Raw genomic sequence first — 23902 nt, 5'->3', positions numbered from 1 at the left:
CTCCCCCATCCCTCTCTTTCTCCACACTGGACTCCAGACCTTTTCTACCACCTGCCTCTCACTTGGCCTGGAAAACTAGACCTGCCCCTTCACACACTCTACTGATCTGTCTCACCTCCTTAGCCACGTGGTTGCTCAATCTATTTTCCTGTGTGTGTGTGTGTGTGTGTGTGCGTGTGTTTGTGTTTGCATCTTTCTCACACTCTTTGGTCTTTTTCTCCTCTGCCTGTCATTATTCTCCCTCTTCTATACCCTCTGTCTGCTGTGGGACCTTCGCACCCTGTCTCTGTCTCTTAGTGGGGCAGTGTCAGGGGGTCAGAAGGGGGCAGCAACTGGGCATGGGGATGATGGGGGGGGTCCTTATCGCAGTGACAGCGTGAAGAGCATGGTGACAGAGGGAGTGAAGGCCGGGAGGTGGCAGACCATCCAGGGCCACATGCAGTCTGGAGGACTGAGACCCAGCAAGTGAGTTCAGAACCGGGCAAAAAAAAAAGAAAACCCAAACATTTCAGTCACTGTGCAGCAAAAATAAACACCGTGTATTACTATGCAAATGTTATTCTTACAAGTTCTTACGTCAGCAGCAGCTATGATTAGATGAATGAATCAGTTCTGTGTAGAAACAGGGAGTCAGGTCAAGTTCAGCAGGGTATGAAAGTGCAGCTCAGGTGTCAAGGTGAGCATGTGGGCACACATCAAGGTGTAAACTCTGGGGAAACGCGAATTCTCGTCATCATGAGACGATAACAACAGTAACAACAACAATTTTTACTCAAGCTGTAACACAGTAATTCAAACCTTAACCTGAAACACCCAGCTTCATAGTATAGCCTCCTGTATGAATCTGCAAGAGAATATGATTTATTTATGTGAGGAGCCACACTGCCTGCAAGTGAGTGTACTTTCAACAGTGCAGCAGTACACAGAAATAGTCTCATTTTCACACACTGAGTGAAATAATGCGTCACATGCTGCCAGGCTGCCTTTAATTAAGATTTAGGCTGAAATGTTAACTGCATGTTGGTCATTGACTGCATGTATTTCACAGCCATGACGTATGACATTATTTAGGGTCTATATTCAGCGTGTTGTAAATGAGGCAGTTAATTTTCAGTTCTTCATGATTTTTTTGCACCTTCCTTTGGCACCTTGTGCCTGTGATTTCTTCCTCCACAACACATTTACGCTCATCACTACCTCACTCCTCATTCCCTCCTTCTCTCCTCTTCTCATCTTTCTTTTTGCCCCCTGTCTATAATTGGATTCTATTTTCAGGCTGCTATAAGTGTCTGTGTCTCTTGTGTTTGTGTCTCGCACCCCATTTTCTGTCTCTCCTCCATCGTCACCCTCTGTTTCTTATCGTTCCCATCGCTCTCTCCATCTTTCTGTCGCTGTGTAAAGCCACCCCTTTTCTTCTGTTTTGCCAACAAAACTGTTTCATTTCTCCAAAACCTTCCATTACCCTTTTTATCCTTTCATTTGTGACAGTTAAATGTGATGGATAGCACACTAAAAGCCTCATGCAAAATCGTGTTAGGTGAAGTAATGCAAAGCAGAGTAAACTGCACCTAACTGATGTGAATAGCTCTCTCATGACCTAATTCTGGTAGTCTGGGTTACACAGCGATCTGAGAGAGAGGAGGATATATTTAGGGAACTGAAAAGATATATAAAAGACGATACAGGATACTGTAGAGCCCACAAAACACAGAAATAATGTATGCATAAGTAAGTGAAACAGGATGTGTCACACGCCTTCATGTTGATGTGACTATTGAAACACTTTTTAAGAAAGGCAATGAGCCAATTAAATAGCATTTATAAAGGGGAGGAGTGGAAAATGAGAGGGTGACAGAGGGAGGGAGTCATACTGTAGGACTTGGTTGGCTGTTGGGATGTCTCTAGAGGTGCCGCATGTATTTAAAAGACCAAAAAGACTTAGAGAGAAAGGAGGAGAGGCTATCAGAGATGGAAAAAGTTGACTGACGAGTAGAGGAAATGGGGATCTCTCATCAGACCAAAAAACCCTTATCAGGAAGGCCTGGAAGCTGCAAAACCTCGACCCACACTCCTCGACGCCTCGGTCACGTGACTCATAACCGCTCCACGACCGTGCGGACAGTACACATCCGACCACTGCCCTCGCGAATCACACCCCCACGCAAACAGCACGCTCAGACCGCGCAGACACGCAAGGTGCATGTGCATCTGACGCAGACACGCAGGGCAAGCTCACAGTCTGCACACTGCTGCCCAGCGCAGCCCCATGAGCAGTACACAGCACACAGCGATCACTCAGGCTGCACCATCTACTGCTATTTCTGCTACTGCTGTTACTGCTGCTGCCTCACTTTGCTCTCTTTCTCTCTCCTCCTCCTCCTGTTTCCACTTCCCAACGCTCCTCCCTCTGCCTCCTTCTCCACTTTGTCTTCTAATACCACCCTTCCTCCTACCTCCTCCTCCCCCTCGCGATCATCAACTTCCTGTTTGGATGAACTTTCCTCTGCCTATCCTGACATCAACCGGACTTCTTCTGTTGTGTCTCCCTACTGCCCTGTGCCACCTTGTCTCATTTCTGATGATTCTTTCCCTGTTTTCTATGTCTCATCTCCTGACCTCACCACTTCTGACCAACTCACCCCCTCTTGCCACGGCTCCTCTCCTACATCTTCTTCTTCTTCTTCTTCTTCTACCTTCCCTCCTCATCATCCTGTCCTCTGTCGGCCGTGGCCTTCTTCGCGCTCTCTTTCTTCCCTGCTCCTCTGCCCTCCCAGCTTTGGGGATCCAGTCTTATCCTATGCATCCACTTTGGAGCACGTCCCCTCTGGGCCGGCCCGGCCTCGGACACTGCTGCGCCAGCAGAGTCTTCAGCAGCCTCTCATCCACCCATCAGGCCCTGGTCTTGGCCATCCTCCCACCACATCCCAGAGCTTGGGACAATTGCACACTGCACCTGGACAGCCTGGGGGAGGCGGGGGTGCTGGGAGAGGAGAGGGAGGTGGAAGCGGTGGTGAGGGTGGGGGTGCAGGTACACGAGGTGGTCCCCGGGGTGCACGGGGCAGCCCAGCAGGAGCAGGTGCCTCTCGCTATAGGGGAGGTGGAGCAGGAGGCCGCTCACGTGCCAATCCTGGCAGCTGGGATTACATGATGGACCAGATCCGGAATCGTGGCCTGGATGTCAAGTCTTTCCTGTGAGTCTCTACAGCTGTTTCTTCATATCTTTATGGAGTCTTTGTAGTGTCACCTGCTTAGGCCTGTGTCTCTACATATAAGCTATTTCATATTTATATGTTGTTTTTGTTTTAGATGTCTCTTAGCTTTAATCTGTAATGCTTTACAATGTCTTAGAATCAAATAATTTATTATGTATCCATGTTTATGCATTAACTAATATGCTTTTACCTTTATCTTTGTGAAATACTCTTCTGTGCGTCTTCTTTCGGGTGTTTTCTTGCAGTTTTTGTCTGATATCCAGGGAAGGATATTACTCCTGTCTGTCGAAATATATACAGTGTGCTTGTATGCATGTGTATTATGTGTGTTATGTAGGTGTGTGTTTTTGTGGTGCACAGTTGTATGAGAGTTGTATGTGTGTTTGGACCATGTGCAGGTCTTCTCTGCACAAAATTCTCTTTGTCTTTGTTTTCACCCTAACTTCTAATAAATCCTGCTGTTGGTTAGGAGATATTCTACATATAGTCACAAATGCAATTCAGTCCATTTTATAGCTTAACGTACTAATTCAGGCTGGTGAAGCTGAACACAGGAGAGGAAGGCCAGAGGTTGGCTTATTTGAAAAATCTATTTCTAAATGCTGATAAGGGTCTTTTAGCTCTAAGCCCTGTTATTGTGTAGGAGATGGATCAACATTTCATTTTATCAAGACGTCATAGATCACCCGCTGATTTTAACAGTTTTCGATTATGTTTATTAGAGGGGGGAGTAAATATGGTTACTTAATATGTTTTATGATCCTTTCAAAGCTCAACTGAAACACTGTTTAATTCATACATCGTGAGCAATAATATCTTTGAACATTTGTTCATATGAATGCACAGTGCTGTAACAGTAATTGATCTGAGGTGAATTGCAAAGCTTCTTATTGAGCAATCTGTCACAAAATGTTTTTTTTCCCCTAATTTTAGAATGAATGGCATCGTGTGCATGAAAAATGGCAAGGAAGTTGCGACATATTGTGGGTTGTTTCTATCCTATTCTGTGAAAAATTGTTCAATGTTTACGCTGTATGCTCTGCTAAACAGTAACATCTGTTTGGATAGCATTCAGTCTGTCTGCTGCAATTGTCTTTACAGGAGAGAGCTATTGGATGCTAGTTCATAATATTCATGAGACAGTGTCATGAAAAGTCACAATATATTTTATATTCACACCTTCCCACGCAATTACATGATGTTATTTCTGAACCATCCTGTGGAATGACAGTTAAATATCCTGCTTAGGAGACACACCATCGGGCCTAATCCATATTTCATGAGTATTTGCAACTAAAATGGCACCTGTTTTTCCAGTGTCACTGTAACTTTCATGCTAATTGTAAATCTACTGACATGTGTGTCCACATGTGTACATCACACAGGCCACGTGTCACTGTGCATCAGTATAAGAACAAGGGTTAAGCAGCTCTGTGGAGATTTGTGTTAACCCTGAAGCATTGATCTTATGTCACCAGCACCATTACTTCTACAACATATTGTTGCTGCAGGCCAGAAGAGGAGGGAGGGATGATGAGGGAGAGAGGGGCGTGGTGAAGGGATGAGGAAGGACACTGCCAAGGTACAACATGTGTTTAATGTCCCTTTGCACTGAATCCATTTTACAGTGGCTCTTCAGCGTTCGTTTTTCTTTTTTTATGTGCCTTAAAGCTTCTCCGTTTGAGTACGGCACAGCAGAACTAATGCCACCGGCTAACTGAGTGTTAGCAGTGTAGCACATGCAGGCACCAAGGTCATGGAGAATATCACCCGTAATAGCCAGCTATAGCACCTATCATTGTAAATGTGAGATTGAGGTCATTGTTGTTGTATTTCCTTCACTGCAACAGCCACACCACATATGATTGATGACAGAGTGGGCCAGTAATAGACATGACCCATTGTTCAAGCCAGTTAATTTCAATCTTGGCCAGATTCCCTATCTGGGTGAATCATTGCTCAACGAATGTGTTGATGTCATTGACACAGATATCTAGCCTTTGGAGCCGTTTGACTTGAATGGATCTCATGGGAGATTGGTCTTCATGCTTTTTGGCTTAAAATCAATAATTTCTCCTGGAGTCATTAATGCCTGTTCCCTCTCTCGCTTCTGCTTCCTTAATGTTCGGCACATTGATTGAAGTGTTTTACCAATATTCTTGAGTGCAAATGCCCATTCTTAACAGGTGATGAGAGAAGAGGGATCAAATAGCCCTTATAGTTCTAATATCAATGCAAGCACCATACCATTATGTTAAATAGACCAATGGTTCCCAAACAGGGGTATGTGTACTCCATGAGCTACTTCTGCAGTTACCAGGGGGTATGTGGAAAGTTTGTGTAGCAGCTCAATTAATCTGAAAAATAAGAAAAAACAGGAAATGCAAAATTGAAGCCAATAAAAGTTTGAAATAATAAGCGGAAAGTAAAGGACAAATGATTTTATTAGTAAGCGCAAATTAACAGATAAATGGTTAAACTTTGTAGCTGAAAGAAAAAGTATAAAAGGTCAAAATATATAATAATGATAAAATCACTTGAAAAGAACATTTATATTGGGCCGTGTCAGCAAACTTGACTTTATCTTAAAGGGGTTGTGAGCGTAGCAGGTAAGGAAGGTTGGAATCTACTGGTATAGACGTATAACATGGAGATTATTAAACAGAGCTTTATGGTGCTGCAGGAAAAGCTTTTGTCAGCGTGTAAGAAAGATGAAATTGTGAAGTTTAGGCTGATATCTTTCCACAGCCTGGCAGCACCATATTTTCGTAGCCGAGATATTGTAACACAGTCAGAGGCTTAAGCTATAGACCCATGGGTGTGGGTGACAGGAAGGAGGGAAGGAGGCAGTGATGAGGAGGCAGAGAATTACGAGAAGGGGATAGGGATGAGGGGGAAAGGGGGATTTGGAGAGCAACTGTAGCAGAATAGAGAAGATGAAATGAGAAGAGTGCAACACGGAGAGTGAGAGAGCAGTGACCCAGAAAACAGTGACACACACCGAGCACCTCAAGATACTGTGTCACTCAAATAGAAACAATTAGTCCAGATCTTCTTAATGAGGCTTAATTAAATCTTAACTCTGGAGAAAGACGACAGCCATGTTCGATGGGAAAGGTGAGTCTAGAGGGAAAGCAGAAGGCAGGTTAAATAACTAGATAAATTACTGTGTGTGCGAGTGGGTGGTGTATTTTGTGAGTTTGTGTGTGTGCGCGTGTGCATACAGGCTTGGACATGCTTTTGGACATGTGTGGATGCTGATGTGCAAGCCGCTGAATATCACATCCATTAACAATCATTAACTAATCACCAACAATTTCCTTAAGTATTTGTTGTCTATATGACGTGAGCACAGCCTGCACCTGTTGTCAGCAGCACTTCATTAAAATCATTGTATTATTATTAATTTGGCCTTTCAGTTTAGGGTATCTTCTTAATATCCTTCCCTGGACAAAGTACTTACTGCTTTGGTGTTATGTGGTTTTGCAGATTTTCTCTTTATGACCATTTTCTCTGTTACTGGTTCCTCTGGTTTCGCTCATAAGGTCTCTAATTGTCCAGCCGCCTCTCTGCTTTCTGTCCTTGTTTTCACCTGAAATGACCTCTCTTTTCTTCTCTCTCCCTGCACCACACCTTCTCTATGTTCGATTTCCCTATCCTTTGCATCTGTTCTCTTTTCTCGACTCTCTTTCTGTCTCTGTCTCTATCTCTTATCGTATTTTTTATGGGGAGCCAGTGAAGGGAAGCTGGTGGTCCTGGCTTTGGCCATAGGTGTGGCCGAGCAAGATGACTTTGCCAATATCCCTGACCTGCAAGAAACAGCGCAGGCACCACCACCAGCCAATCAGGAACCCCCTCCTGAGAAGAGGTACCAGATAACGTATGAGAATGCTTGTTGTGTGTATGAGAGAGAATGGGGTGCAAATGAAAAGACGTGAAGGATATGATATTGAAGAAAAACTAGAAGTGATTTCAGAATCTAGGTAGAGGAGAGTAGTTTTGTTTTGTAGTGTTTTCGGTGAGTCACTGCACTTAAGTGCAATGTGCTTCAGACCTGCGCCTGAAATAGCACCACAGCTCGACACTCTGTTACAGAAATAAAAATGAGCGCTGACTATGAAACCAAATGTGGGGGGAAAAAAAAGTAATACTGAGATGAGTAAAGAGATAAAGCAATTTGGATGTTAGCTGTAAAGCAGTAATGAGCTCATAAATCACAGCAGTGAGATGCTCACTGGTACTCCTGTCCTTTATTCTGCTTTTACGGGTAAAATTTCGGCCAATCAAATAAAACTGTGTTTTCTCATGCCAGTGGTCTTTTTTTCCTGACCGTGATAATTATCTCCCCTATCGCAATGACATTCTCCTCCACCATTTTCATCTCTATTTGTTTGTCTTTTCACTACTGCCTTATAGAGACCTCCCATTGGTAATTGTCGTATTGCCTTTGTATTTTCATGCTTTTATTATCCCAGTCCTTTCTACTCCTATGTTCTTTTTTCCCCTCCTGCTCATTAGCTTCCTTCAATCACCCTCTGCTGCTCTGAGACTCCCGTCTCCGTAGCTCCACCGAGGGCCCAGAGAGCCTCCTCATTATTCCACAGCATGTTAGTCACTTACATAAACATGCTGCTAAAAATAAACCTTTTCCTTTCCAGCCACCTTACACACTATCTCCCAAAATAATTGGTTTTGCATTCTGTTTAGGAATTGAACTAATTTTCTTGTGGAACAGTGTAAGACCAACAGATCAATACAGTGGTGTGTCATGTGAGAGAAACAGCTCAGACCATACTGTGCTTGTGTTGTTCGCTGTCAGCCACGGATGGGGGTTTTGATTATTTGTGCCAGCGCATCGCACCACAGACTCACAGTGAAATCCAGTGTTTGGTCCAGCCTTCGGCAGATGCGACACACTCAATTTCCTCTGCAGTCCAATTAGGCCGTTTTAACCTCACTTTGATTCTGTGACAAATTGGAGACAATTTGGAGACACATAATATGACACATACCTTAAAACACAATGGCAGAAGAGGGTGAGCGGATTCTGATTTACTCGTCACGCCAATTATTCCTCATTCACAAGTGTTTCATCAATTTGACACATGATTTAAAACTAGGGCTCTATTACAATTCAGATGGTAACTGTTTTCTTATCTAGACTGCACAGCTGCAGTGTGAAGCTGCACATGTGGGCTAGAGACATTGATAGGGGCTCCTATATCTTCAGCATGATAGTAATTGTCACCCCTGACCTAATAAACTCCTTTATTTAAAATAAGTTTGCAAGGCAAGTTAAATCTATTTACAGAGTGGATTTCGTTCACGTAACCAACACAAGATGCTTTGTAGTTATAATGATCAAAACAATAGAAGCAGCAAAACAACACAAAGTTTGCCTGTAGAGCAAAGCTACGTCAACAACTAGTGAGAGATATTCGTCTCTTAGTTCATCTGCCTCATTTTAGTCTCTTGCCCCCAAGCATCCTGTGGCCTTTTCCTAGAGTCAGCAGCATGAAGTTACAAACAAGCATGAAAGTGTTCTTTGAATAAGAATGTCGCTTTTGTGGACATCAGAAATATCTCCATTGTCCAGGGTTAGTGTGAAACCTGTAGAACCATAGAGGAATACAATTTTCTGTGTAATTTGCTGTGCACATTACATCTGGCTACATCTGTTCACCTTGAAACCTCCTTAAATGGGTTGTGAAATCCACTAATAGACTAAGATGTCTATGAAGATTCTCCGTCATCCAGGTCATGGCTATTCAAGAAGAGTTGAATCGAGGACAACTGGATTTTGTGGTAGGTACTCGAAGATCTTTCACCTCTCGTCCGAGAGGCCTCTTCACTTTAGAAAACTGAAGAAGCCTCTTGGATGAGAGGTGAAACAAAACATCATGCAGTTCAGTCAACTGAAGAAGCCTCTTGGATGAGAGGTGAAATGTCTTCAAGCATATACAACCAAGTCCAGTTGCCCTCGATTCAACTCTTGGATGCTAATAGGCAAAACAGCAAGAAAGAACCACAGGCTGCTCAGTCCAGCATTTGGCCAGCAGGACTCACCTCTGTTAATGGAGATTGAGTGCATTGTGGTATTTTCTAGATTAACCTGAGGTTCATTTAATTTCTTTCAGTCAAAACAGAATGACTGGCAGCTTACAGTCTGTGAACAATAGAGAAGTCGTTAGTAAAAAAAAGAATGATTTGACTGTAATGAAAGCTTTGAATGTCTCTGCCCTTTTGTGAGCCCCTGTCTATCCCTCTCCTGAGCTGTAAACTAATTCCACTTGAGCCACGTATTGTTTTGTTTGTTTCATGATAAATTACAAATTCAAATCTAAAATGAATGATTTAGCCATGCTTTAATTGGTTGCTAAATTTAGACACAAATAAACATTATAAGTCCACTGTGTATTAGAAATCCAAGGTGTAAGCTTGCTGGGAGTATATCATTCCCTGTGGTGTTAGTGCTGACTTCACAGATGTCTGACCATGATTTAATCAATCACGCTCTTGGCATATTGCTCATTCTAAACGGGGCTCTCGAGCCTGCATCGAGCCGGAGACAAAGCCATTCTTTCATTCGCCTCTCTTTCTCTCTCTCCACACCCCTCTGTGTAGTCGTATCATCGCAGACCGTGCATCTGCATCAAACATGTCTTCCGTGTGCCCATCCCTCATCTCCATACCTGCATCACTCATGTTACACCCCTTGAATTTATTAAACTGAATTGATCTGTCTGAACAACATGTCACTGGCAAATTATCTCAGCCGAACATAACGCCTCTGAAGTTGATGTGAATAGTTTATGTGACTCTCAGACGTTAACAACGTCAGTGCTAACATCAAAGTGAAATCTCTCCACTCGTGATGAATAGCAAAGAATCTGCCCAAGTGGGATTTGGTGCCCTACATTAGTGAAACAGTCAGTGGTGGAAAGTAACGAAGTACATTTACTCAAGTTCTGTACTTTACACTTTTTACTTTGCTACATTTATTTGACGGCTTTAGTTAATAGTTACTGTACAGATACAGATTTTACGTTATAAATTGTAGATCAGCTTAGGAAATAAAATGCATAGTTAAAGATTAAACCAATGGTTTACAACCTTTTTGGCTTATGACCCATCACAAACATCTATTTGCTGCCCCTTGTCACATTCCAGATGTCTATGAGCACTTCCACCAAAGAGACATGTAATAATGTGTCACTAACAGGATAGGAGGCATTTTACTGCAAAATGACTACTTTTACTTTAATACTTTAAGTACATTTTAATGATAACACTTGTAATGAAGTATTTTTTGCATTGCTGTATTGGTATTTTTACTGAAGTAACAGATCAGAGGGTTTCTTTCACCTCTGGAACAAGAATGCAAAACAGCATGTAGATACTTATAGCAACAGAAAGAGCCTTTTCATTTACCCTTCAGTAGCGTTTATGCTTCAGTGTTGCTTGGCCATAGTTGAAGGCAAGGCAAACAAACACACTGTTATCCCCACTGGCCATGAGAAGGTGTTATAGTGCATGATATTCATTATGCTGCTCCTTCTCTGACCTTGTGTGTGCGATCGCTGGATGAAAACTTTCTGCATGGCCATTTGTTTATGAAGTGAGACAGTAGCTGACTGACAGTTTGAACTGCACCAGAGTTGGTGGTAGTGATAGAGACTTTCAAACCAAGGTTACACACTTGCAGGGGCAAGAGAGGGAGGGAAGGTTGCGCAATAAAATAGCAGAGGAGCTCGGCTGGATTACAAAATTGTGTGTTGCTTTGATTCTGGGGCCACACATGCTGAGATGTTTATATCCCAGGCATCCATAGGTTGTGGGTCTTAGAAAGCTTAATTAGGATGTTAGAGTGGCTCGTTAATGCCTCATTGGTCTCCACTCGTACAATTCTGTTGCGATTCAGTGAACCTATACTGTAGGTTCTCCTCCAGTGTTGCTATAAAGAGAAGCCACAATCCCCAAGAGCTTTGAATCTAGATCTCTCTCTGAGCAGCAAGCCAACAGTCCAATGAGGATGGAGGTTCAGGACAGAGGAGGCGGGATATGTCCTTGTGCCACATTAACATTCAATCCACTTGCCTGTGGTCTTTCAATTATTCATCCATGCATGTTACATCATTTTGTGTAAGCCAGTGGAGTTGTTTCTTGTTTCTGAATACATCCTGCAGATATTAATAGATATAGATGTATATTTCTCTGCCTCAAAGACGTGATGCGTTCTGAGATTCTCTGAGTGTCTGTTAATTGCCAAGTGGGCTATATAATATTGTTTCATAATTTATGAGCTTATTACATTGCTTAACTTGACATGAAAGGCTAAGACAAACACATTGGATGGCAGTTTTGACCTTTAACCTAAATCAATATAAATGTGTGTTTATTTAACATCATGACTGTGTGTTTGTGCTCTAACCGCATTAGTCTGCTGAGGAGGAGTTTAATTCTTATGTGGTGGAGGATGGTGCGTTTATGCTAATGTGATGTTAGGCCATTCTGAGGTCACATACATGTATAGAGTACGGTTTAACAATTTAAAGTGGGCATTTTTTGGCCGTTTCCTTTTATTGGGGAAAAAACTGCTATAATGCTTCCAGATGATATAATCTGTATGTGTGTTTGGACATAAACATGTAAATTGATTATGCTACGCTCTGCTAGTCTGACACAGTGCTCTTCCTGTGACAAGGGCTTTGCAGCCCCGACTAATCAGCAGAGTCTTCAGGGGCTCTGGTTAAGGCTGCCCCTGAGGCTTTGGCTCCCCGTGGCCACCATGCTCATCCTCACATCACATGGGGAATGTTGAGATGCGTTCAGTTACATGCTAAGAGAGGGGGAAAGTAGATAGCAATAAGGTGGAAAAAAAAGGAGCCACAAAGCGAGGAGGAGGAGGAGAGAGGAGGGGAGGAGGTGGAGGGGAGTGCCTTCATACATCCATCCATCCATATGTCAGGGGAGGTTGAGAGAAAATTCAGAGTGCAAATCCATCTTCCTACCATGAGAGTAGCAGGAGGGAGTAGTTATTTTACTCTGCACATCCATGCGTTATGTGGGGCTGAAGGCAGCACTCTAGCCAGCCGGTACATACTGCTACACATGCTCATCTCACACATCCAGATAGATGGATGGAGGCTGGGGAGACGAGCTATTAGGAGCATTAACCTGGGAGTCCTGTGTCCTGCCTCAGAACAGGTGGCACATCTGCAGCAGCCTCCACCTCAGAGGCAATCTTTGAATTTACTCAAAACAGTTGGTAGACTTGTGTTTGGAGTTGTAATGAACATTCAAAATGTTTTGATGGTTTCATTTTGCTGAAATTCCCTGAAATGATAGGTTAGTTGTTTTAGTTGTGTTTGGAGGCATGAATGCTAAATTGCAGAGAGAATTGGGAGCCCATAAAGGGAGCTGGGGCTCTGAACTGTTACGGATAGGGCAGATATTAAACTGGTCTTTGGATTCACAAGTAATCATGTTTGCTATGTACAGTATCTCGTAGTGTTTTAATGGACATAGTTAAAAGTTAATTGCTAACTGCCCAAGTTAAGAGAAGTTATACATTAAAAGCCATCTAAAATATGGTTTCTAATAAAAATAAAACATACATAAAACCGTACTTATAAAGATCAACATTTGGTACTGTCTGAATTGTCTTGTGGTTTTCTATTTCCTTTTGGAGTTCAGTGAAAGAAGCCGATACACAGAAGGCGGCATTCAGCACCTCCCTTGTTGCTTCTTCCTGAAATGGGATTTCAATAAACGATGCTATTTTAGACTCATTTCCAGTTCCTGAACGCAGGAAGCAATTAGTTAACAGTGAAAGCATCCATATTTATGTGCCGCAGCAGAATTTTTGGTCGTAGCCTGAGAAGTGAAGCAGCAGGGATGACTGGTTGACTAGTGTGAACGTACATGTGTTTCATGTGGATGATGAAGTTATGTAAGCAGCGCCGTGCTTCGCTGCTGTGGTTTTGACTGTGTACGATGGGAAGAATGCTGTGGCCCCTGAAGAATGATAGATCTAGTGGGCGGCTATGAAATTGAGCATAGACATTGAAATACATCACTTCATGGTCTCAGGCGAGCGTGTTTGTTTGAGTGTGACATGTTTGCAGAGGGGTGGAGAGTCTGAGTGTCTGAAAAAAAAAAAAAAAAAAAAAGCTGGGGCTGGGTTGGGCTTTCTTTCTCGCGTCTCTCTCCAGCCTAGAAGTGGAGTGTCTTTCCCCCCCCTCCCCCTCTCTTCGAGCTGCTGGCCCTCGGTCAGGTAACAAAACAGGATAGTATCACAGGACGGTGAAACCCAAAGTGGCCCCGCCTGCCTCCATATGTCTGTTCATGTGAATGTGTGTGTCTGCGAGGCTCTCACCCGTACCTGTCATATATCCTATACCTTATCTTCTTTGTTCTCAGTGTGTTTGCTTGTTTGCTGCACCCCTCTAAACACACCCTTCCCTTGTGCCCACTCCCAAGAACCTCTTGTCACAACACCCCAAACCCCCATATGTATGGTCTGTGTTTCTAGAGCCGTTGCTATGCCAACAGCCCACTTTCTGTGCCTTAGCTGTGGGAGAATCTGATCTGAACTCGAGTGCACTCTGCCTCCCACTGGATACTGTAGACAACTGCAGGCTCTAAAGCATAAATTTCCATTTCAACCCCCAAGGGGTCAGACAGAAAACGCATTGGCACCTAACTGTAGCAGTTGTAGTATTACCGTCTGCCACAATTAATATTGCTTTTTTAGAAATTCAATAAATTGAAACCAGTCTTCATTTTCAATTCATGATATGCTGTATGATCTGGAGGAAGTACCTTATTTTCTGCAACAAATCTGCAGCCCCAGCCGCTTTGTTTAAACAGCCTGGAGGCAGCGCTGGAGCAGAGGGCCACCTCAGGTGCTGTAGAGCAGGGCTGGTAGAAAGGCCATTCCCCTGGCTGCACTAGCTCTTACCTGAGAATGCACTGAACCCCTGAATGAAGCATGAAGGAGAATGAATAATTGAAAACGTTCACTCCCCCATCAATAGTTGGGAGGTGGAGGAGGAGGGAGGTGCCTTGCTTTACTTCAGACCTTAAGTCTCTCTCCTAGCTTTAGAGCTCTTCTGAGTTCATCCTCAGATCTTGGTTTAGTGTTTTGACCCAGCCTTTTCCTCTCCTCTCAAACTGATTGCCTGCAGTTTAGAGTCTGTGCAAAAAACAAAAAAACAGGCCCCTGAAAATGCATTTACCTACCTTGGCAACTAATACAACTAACACCAATTGATGAATATTCCCTTCCCTTCTCAAAATGGTTAACATCCCTCCTTCCCCCCCGTCTCGCTCTGGTTCTTTTGCTGGTTGAAGTGATTGTCTGCTTGTCTTGTTTGCTTGCTTTTTCTGTCTGTCTATTTGTCAGTATATTTTCCCCTGGTTCTGTCCTTGTCTTCTGCAAAAATGTACACATTATTGCATTCAACATCAATTCTCATCCAAATTTGCAGTTTAGAGCGCTCAACAAAAAAGTACGACCCATGAGACATACACTATCTCAGTGAAAAGCTCAACAGAGAATGCTGGCCAGACAGACAGACTTTCTATGGGCTCCTTGTTTTCTGCCTGTCCAAGGCATTGCCTTCACTCTCTGAGTGACAACTACTTGCATATATTACATATGCACATGTAGCCAATGCCCGTTTGTGCTTTGGCCCCTGTGTCCCCAGTCCACACTTTTAGAGTGTTGCTAAATGGTTGGAAAATCAGGTTAGACTTAAAAGTTAACTTTTATTATTTGCAGTTATTACTTCTATTGAACAGTGCCCTCTTTTGTAACACTCTAAATGTGCATTTCCTATGTTCTTACTATTTGTCCCTTTTTGTGTTCCAATGATATTATATTTTTGTATGATATATCTACACCTTATTTCTCTTTCATTCTATATCTCATCTATCGTTTATTTTGAAGTTTCCACTTAAAGAACGATGGTTCTTGCTCTCTTTTTCCTGGTTATCAATTGTATTTATTGTCTTTTTCTTTTCCTCTCTGTGCTCTTTTTCTCCCTTAGCATGTTCGCCCCCTTTGTCTCCTGTTAGAGATATTGTGTGTGCATAGTTATTTATTTTTGTCTCTTATTCTTTAATATTTATATCAGACTGACCAAACTAAGCCTCTCTTGTGTTTCCAGGCTTTCCTTCCTTCATTCCCTATCTTTTCTTGCAGCTCTGTTTTTCTCTCTAATGTGCTGGTGTTTGTAACAATCTCACTCTGTTTTGGTTTTGGTTTTTGTAACCTCACTGTTCATGCTATTAATACTTGCTATCTCTTCTAATACAGATAAATAATTTTCAGCTTGCTTTTCTATTTCTTACATTCCTTGTTGAACCTTCTATCTTATCTACAGTCTTTATAATTTCTGTCCAGTTTTTGTGCAACTTCAGCATTCTTCTCTGCGTCTGTTCATTTCTTTTCTCTTTCTCAGTGTTTCTCTTCTTGTTTTTCTTCTCTATTTACTGTTTGTTTATTGCCTAACTGTGTTTCCGTGTTCAGGCTCCATGTGCCTTGACCAATCATCTATGGAGTGCTGTGTGTCCAATGTGTCACATTACATTGGCCAGGACTTTTGCATTTGGCTCTCTCTTGTTCTATCTTTTCTCATGATTTCTTTGGTCTCATAATATTTATTCTCTTTTAATTTTTTGTTTTCTTTTGCTGATTTTCTTTTTCTTTACACTTTGTGATTCTTCTTGTTTTCATGATGTATGAACATAGAGGTTTTTCTCCCAGAATGTTTGTCCCACTTTAACGTTATGTTTTCAACAATCCTCATGTGAAGGAACTAAACTTGACATCTATTAACATTTGTACCTAAGTACCAGCTGTGCCATGGGAGATCTCTGTTCTCTCCTTTATGTATTTATTAATATTTTGTGTTGTTGAATCGAAGTTAATAACTGAGAGATTTAAACACACAAACACTTTACGAAACTGTTCAGCATCTGTCCTGTTAAACGTCTGGTCCTCTACATGTTGCTATACATGTCTGTCTACTGTGTATATATAGTAATGTCATGTTGCTATACATGTCATTATGTGTGTCTCGTTAATTGTCTTTAGAGGGACTAAGGGTTGATCATAAACTCCACGGATATTGGAGATAATTAATTGATTTCAGTCAATTTTAAATTTAGTGGTTCTGTTTTGTGTTCTGTCTGAAAATGTGTTTGTTTACTCGGTGGAGGTAACTTTCCTGTTAGAGATATGGATGTTTGCCACACTGGACATATGTATAGTCATCTCAGATTCTAAGTTTCATCAAACATAACTCACTGCATCAAATGTCCTCAGTTCTAGCGCCCGCCGTTAATCTGTGGAATCTTTGGCAGATTTTATTTGGCTTCGCTTATGATAGCTAGAGAAAGCACAATATACTTTGAAGTGACATCTATCCAAAGCAAACTTGGACTCAATTGGTGATTTCAGATAGGCGGGTTTCAAGCGCCAAACAGGTGGAGGTTGGACTCCCTGTGTGCTCAGACATTCTCTCTTTCTGGAGATGAGTTAGCTTCTCAGCACATGTCCTCGCTGTTTTCCCTCTGGGTCAAACTGTGTTTTTGCTTACAGGGGCAACAAGCCAGCTAACAGCCCCAAGGGCCAACCCCCTGATGCTGACGGTCACTCCTCTGTAACTGACCTGGCCAACTCTCTCACCGGAGATATGGTGATGGTAAGACCCTCTGTCCCACCACACATCAATCCCGCTGTCACCTATGTTGATGAATCTCAATGTACAAGATATGGCTAAAAGTATGTGGACCCCCTTGTCCTTGTGTTCTGATTTAAGGCTGTTTTCCATTGTTTTGGCTCCATAATTCCAGGTGTAGGATAAGGTTGGCAAATTTTACTGAAACAGGAGTAAATAGCAGATTTGTTTTGTACTATTTTTGGTTGTGGATGAATACACACTAGTTGGCACCAGTATGATGTTTGTTGGGTTGACTCAAAGCAAAATGTAGTACCCCTGTTCATTCTGTTAAAGGTCCAACAATGTGGCTCATTTCTATGTTTTTAGTCATTTTTGGACAAGAGGAACTCAGAGGAACCATTTATATCATCTTGAAGGAACATCTTAAAGGAACACACCCATGACTCACTATTGCGCTTCAAAAAATTGGGGAACTCTTGGGGAGACAGATTAAAAAGTGATTGGTCAAAACTGAAACAACAAGGGGCTGAGATATTCAGATTTTTAACCCCTAGTCCAACTTTAGCTCCAAAACAACTGGGTCTTACGTGCATGGCAAATGCTCATGTCTTTTAAATTCCATACCCCCAGTTTAAAAAGTAAGTTTTTCAGTTTTAAAGGTGTAGCCTCAAAGCCAAGCCCAAAAATGTGTTTGTTTACTTGGCGGAAGTAACTTTCCTGTTAGAAATATGGATGTTTGCCACACTGGACATATGTAGAGTCCAGATTCCAAGTTTCATTCAGATTGATGCAGATGGCTTTGGAACAAAATGTTCAGGGATCACATATTTTTGTAATATTCGGGTGTCCAGGTACTTTTGACCATGTGCTACGTGAGGTAATTTGTGAGGTAATTCTTGGTCACCAGGTAGGTTCTAGTTCTGCCGAGTCATCCTCCATGCACATTTTGAATTACAGCTGGACTTGGTAATAACAGAGCCATAATAGAAAAAAACACTCACAGGCAGTTCCTACTGTGGCAATGAAGCGAGACAAACCATCCAAGGTGACTCACACAGTTTGATAAATTAGACTTGGGATATTTCACACTTGCTCTGCCTGTCAGTTCTAAAACCCATATTGACAAATTTTGAGTGAGTGAGTCTTTGTCATTTTGAAATTGTAGCTCTCTTCTAAAACGCTGAAATCAGCTATTTCAGGTAAAACTACCACAGAGTGTTTGCATGCAAACCACTTCTCAGGCTAGTCTTTTTGAAAGTGTCAGTGGAGACTTTTGCACAAAGTGGGCTCACGAGCTGCTGGTCGTCTCATCTCCCTCAAAGTCATCAAATGCTTCGGTCCAGTGTATGAGAGAGAGGGAGAGTAAAAAAAATAAATAAATAAAGGGCAGAGTCAGAAGATTGAGCCACAGGGAGAAAAGAAACAACCATAAACACAGCTGTGAGTGCAGAAAGGCAACCTTGAGCTGTGCTTCCCTGACCGTTCTCTCCATGCCTCTCACGCAATGCTTTCTCTCTCTCTCTGCGGCTCTTTCTGATTGCCTCTTGCTCTCTCTTTCCCTCTCTCTGTCCGCTGCTTTCTATCAGATAGTGGCCTTTTAGTGCACAGCAGTGATAAAGCAGTCAGAGTGGCTGTGAGAGAGAATGGGTGGTCTAAAGCTCCCCTATCTTCAATCTGAGCACCTCCTGCCTCTTAAGAACATTAGTAAGGAAATTAAACTCTCTCAGTCTTCTTAATGTCAGACCAGTCTCTTGCCTTTGAGCAGCTGCCTGAAAATGCCGTGCTACAAATCCAGCTCTCCCCTCACAACTTCTCTCCGTCACGGTCTGAGTGCACGTGCTTGTGTGACAAAAAGTGTGTGCCCTTGGATTGAACCTTTTGTGTGAGTGGGCTCCTGCTACTGCTGTTGTTGGATGTAGGAGTGTTCATATTTATTTGACTGCATTTGTGGCCTTGCAGCTGTCTCCAGGTTCGGAGGATGATGACGGTGAAGGGCCTATCAGTGAGAAGCTAGGCCGGATCCAGTTCAGCATAGGTTACAGCTTCCAGAACACGACTCTCACCGTCAAAGTTCTCAGGGGCCAGGAACTCCCGGCCAAGGACTTCTCCGGCACCTCTGACCCCTTCGTCAAGATCTACCTGCTGCCCGACAAGAAGCACAAGCTGGAAACCAAGGTTAAGAGGAAGAACCTCAACCCCCACTGGAATGAAACTTTCCTCTTTGAAGGTGTGTGTTATTTCCATAGAGCTATTTATCAAAGAACTGTTGTTGCATCTCTGCTGCATCTGGAAAATAGGCCTTTAAAAATGTTCTGTGCTGGCTTGAGACGGATGGTTTCCACAGCTTCAGCAGCTTTTCATAGCTGTTAGAGTAGTATCAGTCTTCCCATCTAACTGCCAGCAAGCGAATAAGCTCACTCACAAACCTAAGTTTGAATAGTCCCATCCAGCATTCATAGCAAGGACAATGTTTCTTAGCACAAAGAGAGCATTGTGGGAGTTGTGTGAAAATACTTAAAGAAGATGTGAAATTAGAACAAAGTTTTTGCGTTGACAAAACCTCCAGCTCGAGACACTACACAGTTTTTTGTTAAAATAAAACAATGTTCTTGAGAGCTGTAAACTGCAGATGTTTAATAAAAGCCACACAGAGAGCAATGAGGTGACTCACCCCCGTATGATGTGAATTTGTTTAATTATAAACATTGTGCTTGGATGACAGCACAATGGTAAATTAGCCGAAATTATGTTCAAAAGGCTCCAACCTTTTCCAAAATTACAACAATATCCAGTGCTCTTGAAAAATGAATGCAGTAGTTCTTTGTGACTAGAGTATAATGATCCCTCTCAGTGATCTGAGAGAGTGCTGGCTGGTCCTGCAGTTTTTGAAATGCACTTTGGCCTTTGCCAAAATCATCCCTGTTAGCACGGTGCAGATTACACTGCCCTCTCTGTACTGTCAAGAGTATGTTTTTCACTCTGTAATTTAGCTCACCCCTTTTATCTGTTTCCGTCCAAGGACGTAGGTTTGGCTTTATCTTTTGTAGGGCCATATTTTGTCAGATGGCCAAAATAATATGCACACTTTTCTATCTCTCATTCATGTGTGCACGTGTGCACGCATATATACACATAAAGATCTTGAGATCTGCATAAAGTTTAAATATGTGTTTACTGATATGAGCTTTCCTGATTTTAAAAAGATATTTTACATTTTTTTAAATTAATTTACAACTTAATGTGATAGATTTTCAGGAAGATGTAACAAGAAAACAAATGTATAAAACCCCATAGGTAGTGTTCTATTCTGTTTGAACCAACTATCCAGTTTCATCTCAGATTTTTAAATATCAAAAAACTTATTTTTGTGTTGTTTTGCATTCAGTTCTTGAACCTATGTCACTAAGACATCAGAGCTCACCTCTGAGAGCCAGCAGCTCACCTGTCTGTGTGCCTGTGTGGCTCAGGCTGCTGCTGACAGGATTTTCAGGATAAAATGATGCCTGACATTAATAAACAAATCAGTCAGACAAGCCGTGGCTAATTTACTTTATAAGCAATGTTCATGTCTTAACGATTTCAGAATATTCTTACTCTCAGCTGTTACTCACACATCAGTTCTTCTTTAAAAACGACCTGATGTCTTAATTCGCTTTAGGAGGCATTTTCACCTCACAAATTAACATCAACTGATGTTAATGTAGTTTGAAGGTGAGGGTTGTGACATCATAGTCGAATATCCCCCATATCCCAGTCTTTCACTCTTTATCATAATAATCAACATTTTGCAGAAAACACACAAACCTGGCAACTCATAGCTGCTGCATAGATCTTACACAGTAACACAGAGGAGCGTTGAAATGGCAAGATCACTTGAGATGTGTAAAAATATTGATAGGGACAATTCAGCAGCACCTTGACATTGGTAGGGACATGTCCCTTCTGTCCATATCCAAATCTGCATCCACATTTCTGTCTCTGTTCTAGGTTTTCCTTATGAGAAGGTGAGAGAGCGCACTCTTTACCTTCAGGTGTTGGACTACGATCGCTTCAGCAGGAATGACCCCATTGGAGAGGTTTCAATCCCCCTTAACAAGGTGGAACTGGGCCAGATAAAGACCTTCTGGAAGGAGCTCAAGCCCTGCAGTGATGGCAGTGTAAGAAAGGGAGGAAAGGCCATCAGGCCGAATGATGACAAAGCCAGTATTGTCATTCAAATTTTGTTATTACAGTTTTATTAAAACAAGTCTGGTGCTGTTTGTTGAGTACTTTCAGCATGTGAGTGTGATTGACGTAATTTTTAAGGTGAGCAACAGACTCAGCTCAGCCAGCCTGGTCACTGGACCATCTGTGTTTGGTAGAATGGGTTAGAGCAGAAAGGGCAGTGATGTAATATTACACAACAAGCTTGTGAGTAATCTGGAGTTTGATATTCCCTTGTGAAATCTGATATTAGACCCAGTGAATCATACTCCATTGTGTGTGTGTGTGTGTGTGTTCCTCAGGGGAGACGAGGAGACCTACTGGTGTCTCTCTGCTATAATCCCACTGCCAACACCATCACTGTGAACATCATCAAAGCGCGCAATCTCAAAGCCATGGATATCGGGGGCACCTCAGGTAGAGATTCTGCCTCGTTTGTTTAGTCTTTACTCTTTCTAACCCTTGTTCACCAGTCTGAAGCCCTTCCTGTGACACTGGAAGCTCTGTGGCTTCACACGCAGCTCAGGCTATGTGTTCAAACATTTACTGACCTGTCCGTGTAGATGACGGCTGCCGTCTGGCTCCTATGCTGGGGTCACACCGCAGATAGCTGCGGCAGCAAGGTGACATTACATCAAGTGCCTCTCCCTTGCCCTCTCTCTATATCCTGTTCTGTCTCTTTCTGTATACTGTATCTATGAGGATCTTCAGCCTCCCAGCCAAATCTGTGTCAGCCCAGTCTGGTGTTAGTGTTTAAAGTATCAGGTCTCACTGTGAAATGCTTTTTGTGGTATATTTTTGATGCTTCCTGCCATAGTAGGAGCAGTGTCTGTTAGTAATACAGACTACGCTAATGCTCTAGAACTGGTAGTACAAATCCCAGGCCCTATTTCCATAAATACTTCCTCATTTTTATGTTGCCTAGCTCAGGGGATAAGTTGACCTTGAGCTCAAACTAGGTATCTGCTTCCCTTCTGCCTCCCCTGACTTTAACAATTAAGAGGGTAATTGCTAACCTGACCCCAAAAATCACCTTCGATGCGCATCCTCATCCTCCCTCTCATGTAAACTGCTGCGCTCTGCATCCACATTGCAGATCCGTATGTAAAGGTGTGGCTGATGCACAAGGACAAGCGTGTAGAGAAGAAGAAGACAGTGGTGATGAAGCGCTGTCTGAACCCCATCTTCAACGAGTCCTTCCCCTTTGACGTTCCGGCCCATGTGCTGAGGGAGACCACCATCATCATCACCGTCATGGACAAGGACAGGCTTAGCCGCAACGACGTTATCGGCAAGGTAACCCTTCACTTAGTCTTGTTGCCCTTGGTTACAACATATAAGCCCCTTTGGCTCTTTGTTACATAAAAGTGTTAGATGGACGGTTAGAACTCACAACATTTCCAACACCGCACAAGTCTAAATCAAATGCTGTGAAATTAAAGGCTGCAAAAGCAAGGTTAAGCATGCAGAGAGAGAGAGTAGATACACGCATTACAGATCACTGTAGTAAATTTATCACTCAATTACTGCCTCCTAAGCTCATAAAGACTAAAAACAGTTTAATAAACTATGAAACACTGTAAATGGGCCAATGTTAGGTCATTGATTCACACTGGATAAGTCTGCATAACAATTATCTTTCACCTGATGTGGGAAAAAGGGGTTTAAATAAAACCTTACAGGACCACTACTATATTTTCTGTGTTTTGCTAAGCTAAGCTAACCATCTGCTGGCTGCTTCAACATTTACAGTAAAATGAGAGTGGTATCTATCTTCTCATCTAACTAGACCGTTGAACTATTCCTTTAACATCTTTTCTCTCTATGCTTGACTTACTAGAATGGGCAGCAGAATTAAGCTACTCAAGAATTCACTGTGGGAAGGGAACATGTCCTTCACATTCATGATGGTCATTAATTAAGGCTTTAGTGGCAAATTTTATTTTAAAATGCATCAGTGATGCTGTTCTCCTGTGCTGACACAGCTGCCCTGTGCGCCTATAAGGTACCAAATATCTTGCAAATATTGTCGCTCTCTCTTCTCTTCATGTCATGTCTGAATAAAGATGGGAACATTAACATGACTGGCACCCATGTCCGTACTTGAACAGATACAGTAGATGAAGCCAGCAATGCTTCCTATTCCATGTCTGAAAGGACTGCGGTCTGCATGACTTCTCTTCCTCCCCTCTCTCAGATCTACCTATCGTGGAAGAGTGGACCAGCGGAGGTGAAGCACTGGAAAGACATGCTCGCTCGGCCGCGTACTAACGTCGCCCAGTGGCACGCTCTCAAGGCCTGATCGCACCACCCAGCTTCCTCCATGGCCCCTTCCTGTCTCCCATCCCCCTCCCCTCCTTCTACTCCCCTCCTTCCACTCCCGTCCTTATGCACAAGACTGACTTGCTGCCAGGCTGCGAAACACGGGTACAATTAGCCATCTGCTCTCTTAAACCTTTAAACTCTTTTCTTTCAAAATCTCTATTCCTCTCCGACTCTTCTGTCTTCTTCTGTTCCCTCCTCTCATACAGCCGTGTCTTAATTTCTATGTCTCACCACTTTGCCGATGGTCCCCCTGTTTCTGACTGTCTGTATGTCTGTCTGTCCTTATGCACTTTGCCTGTGGAGGTCTGATGTTCAGTTTCTTTGTTGACCCCTTGGTTCTGAACTGCACTGCAGCCCCTGTCCCATTTAAGGTGCCAGTCCCGTGGGATCACAGAGAATCTTAAGTAACGATCTAATCTCATATAATCCTATTGTATGACTATTCCAGGTACACAATGCTATACAGTATGT

At 42.6% G+C, this 23902-nt stretch overlaps 1 protein-coding gene across 1 annotated transcript; it reads left to right on the top strand.

Moving 5' to 3' along the window:
• The first annotated feature begins 385 nt into the window (after window positions 1-385).
• Window positions 386-23476, top strand: LOC121182045 (synaptotagmin-7-like). Its single transcript, XM_041038343.1, has 9 exons — window positions 386-465; window positions 2775-3191; window positions 6949-7080; window positions 16822-16924; window positions 18863-19130; window positions 20891-21060; window positions 21409-21523; window positions 22203-22402; window positions 23304-23476. Exons 1-9 carry the CDS (start codon window positions 386-388, stop codon window positions 23406-23408), a joined length of 1590 nt encoding a protein of 529 aa, XP_040894277.1. The 3' UTR covers window positions 23409-23476.
• The last annotated feature ends 426 nt before the right edge of the window (window positions 23477-23902 follow it).

The sequence above is a fragment of the Toxotes jaculatrix genome, chromosome 5, assembly GCF_017976425.1.
Source record: "Toxotes jaculatrix isolate fToxJac2 chromosome 5, fToxJac2.pri, whole genome shotgun sequence".
NCBI lineage: Eukaryota > Metazoa > Chordata > Actinopteri > Toxotidae > Toxotes > Toxotes jaculatrix.
This window is presented reverse-complemented; position numbering and strand designations above follow the sequence as displayed.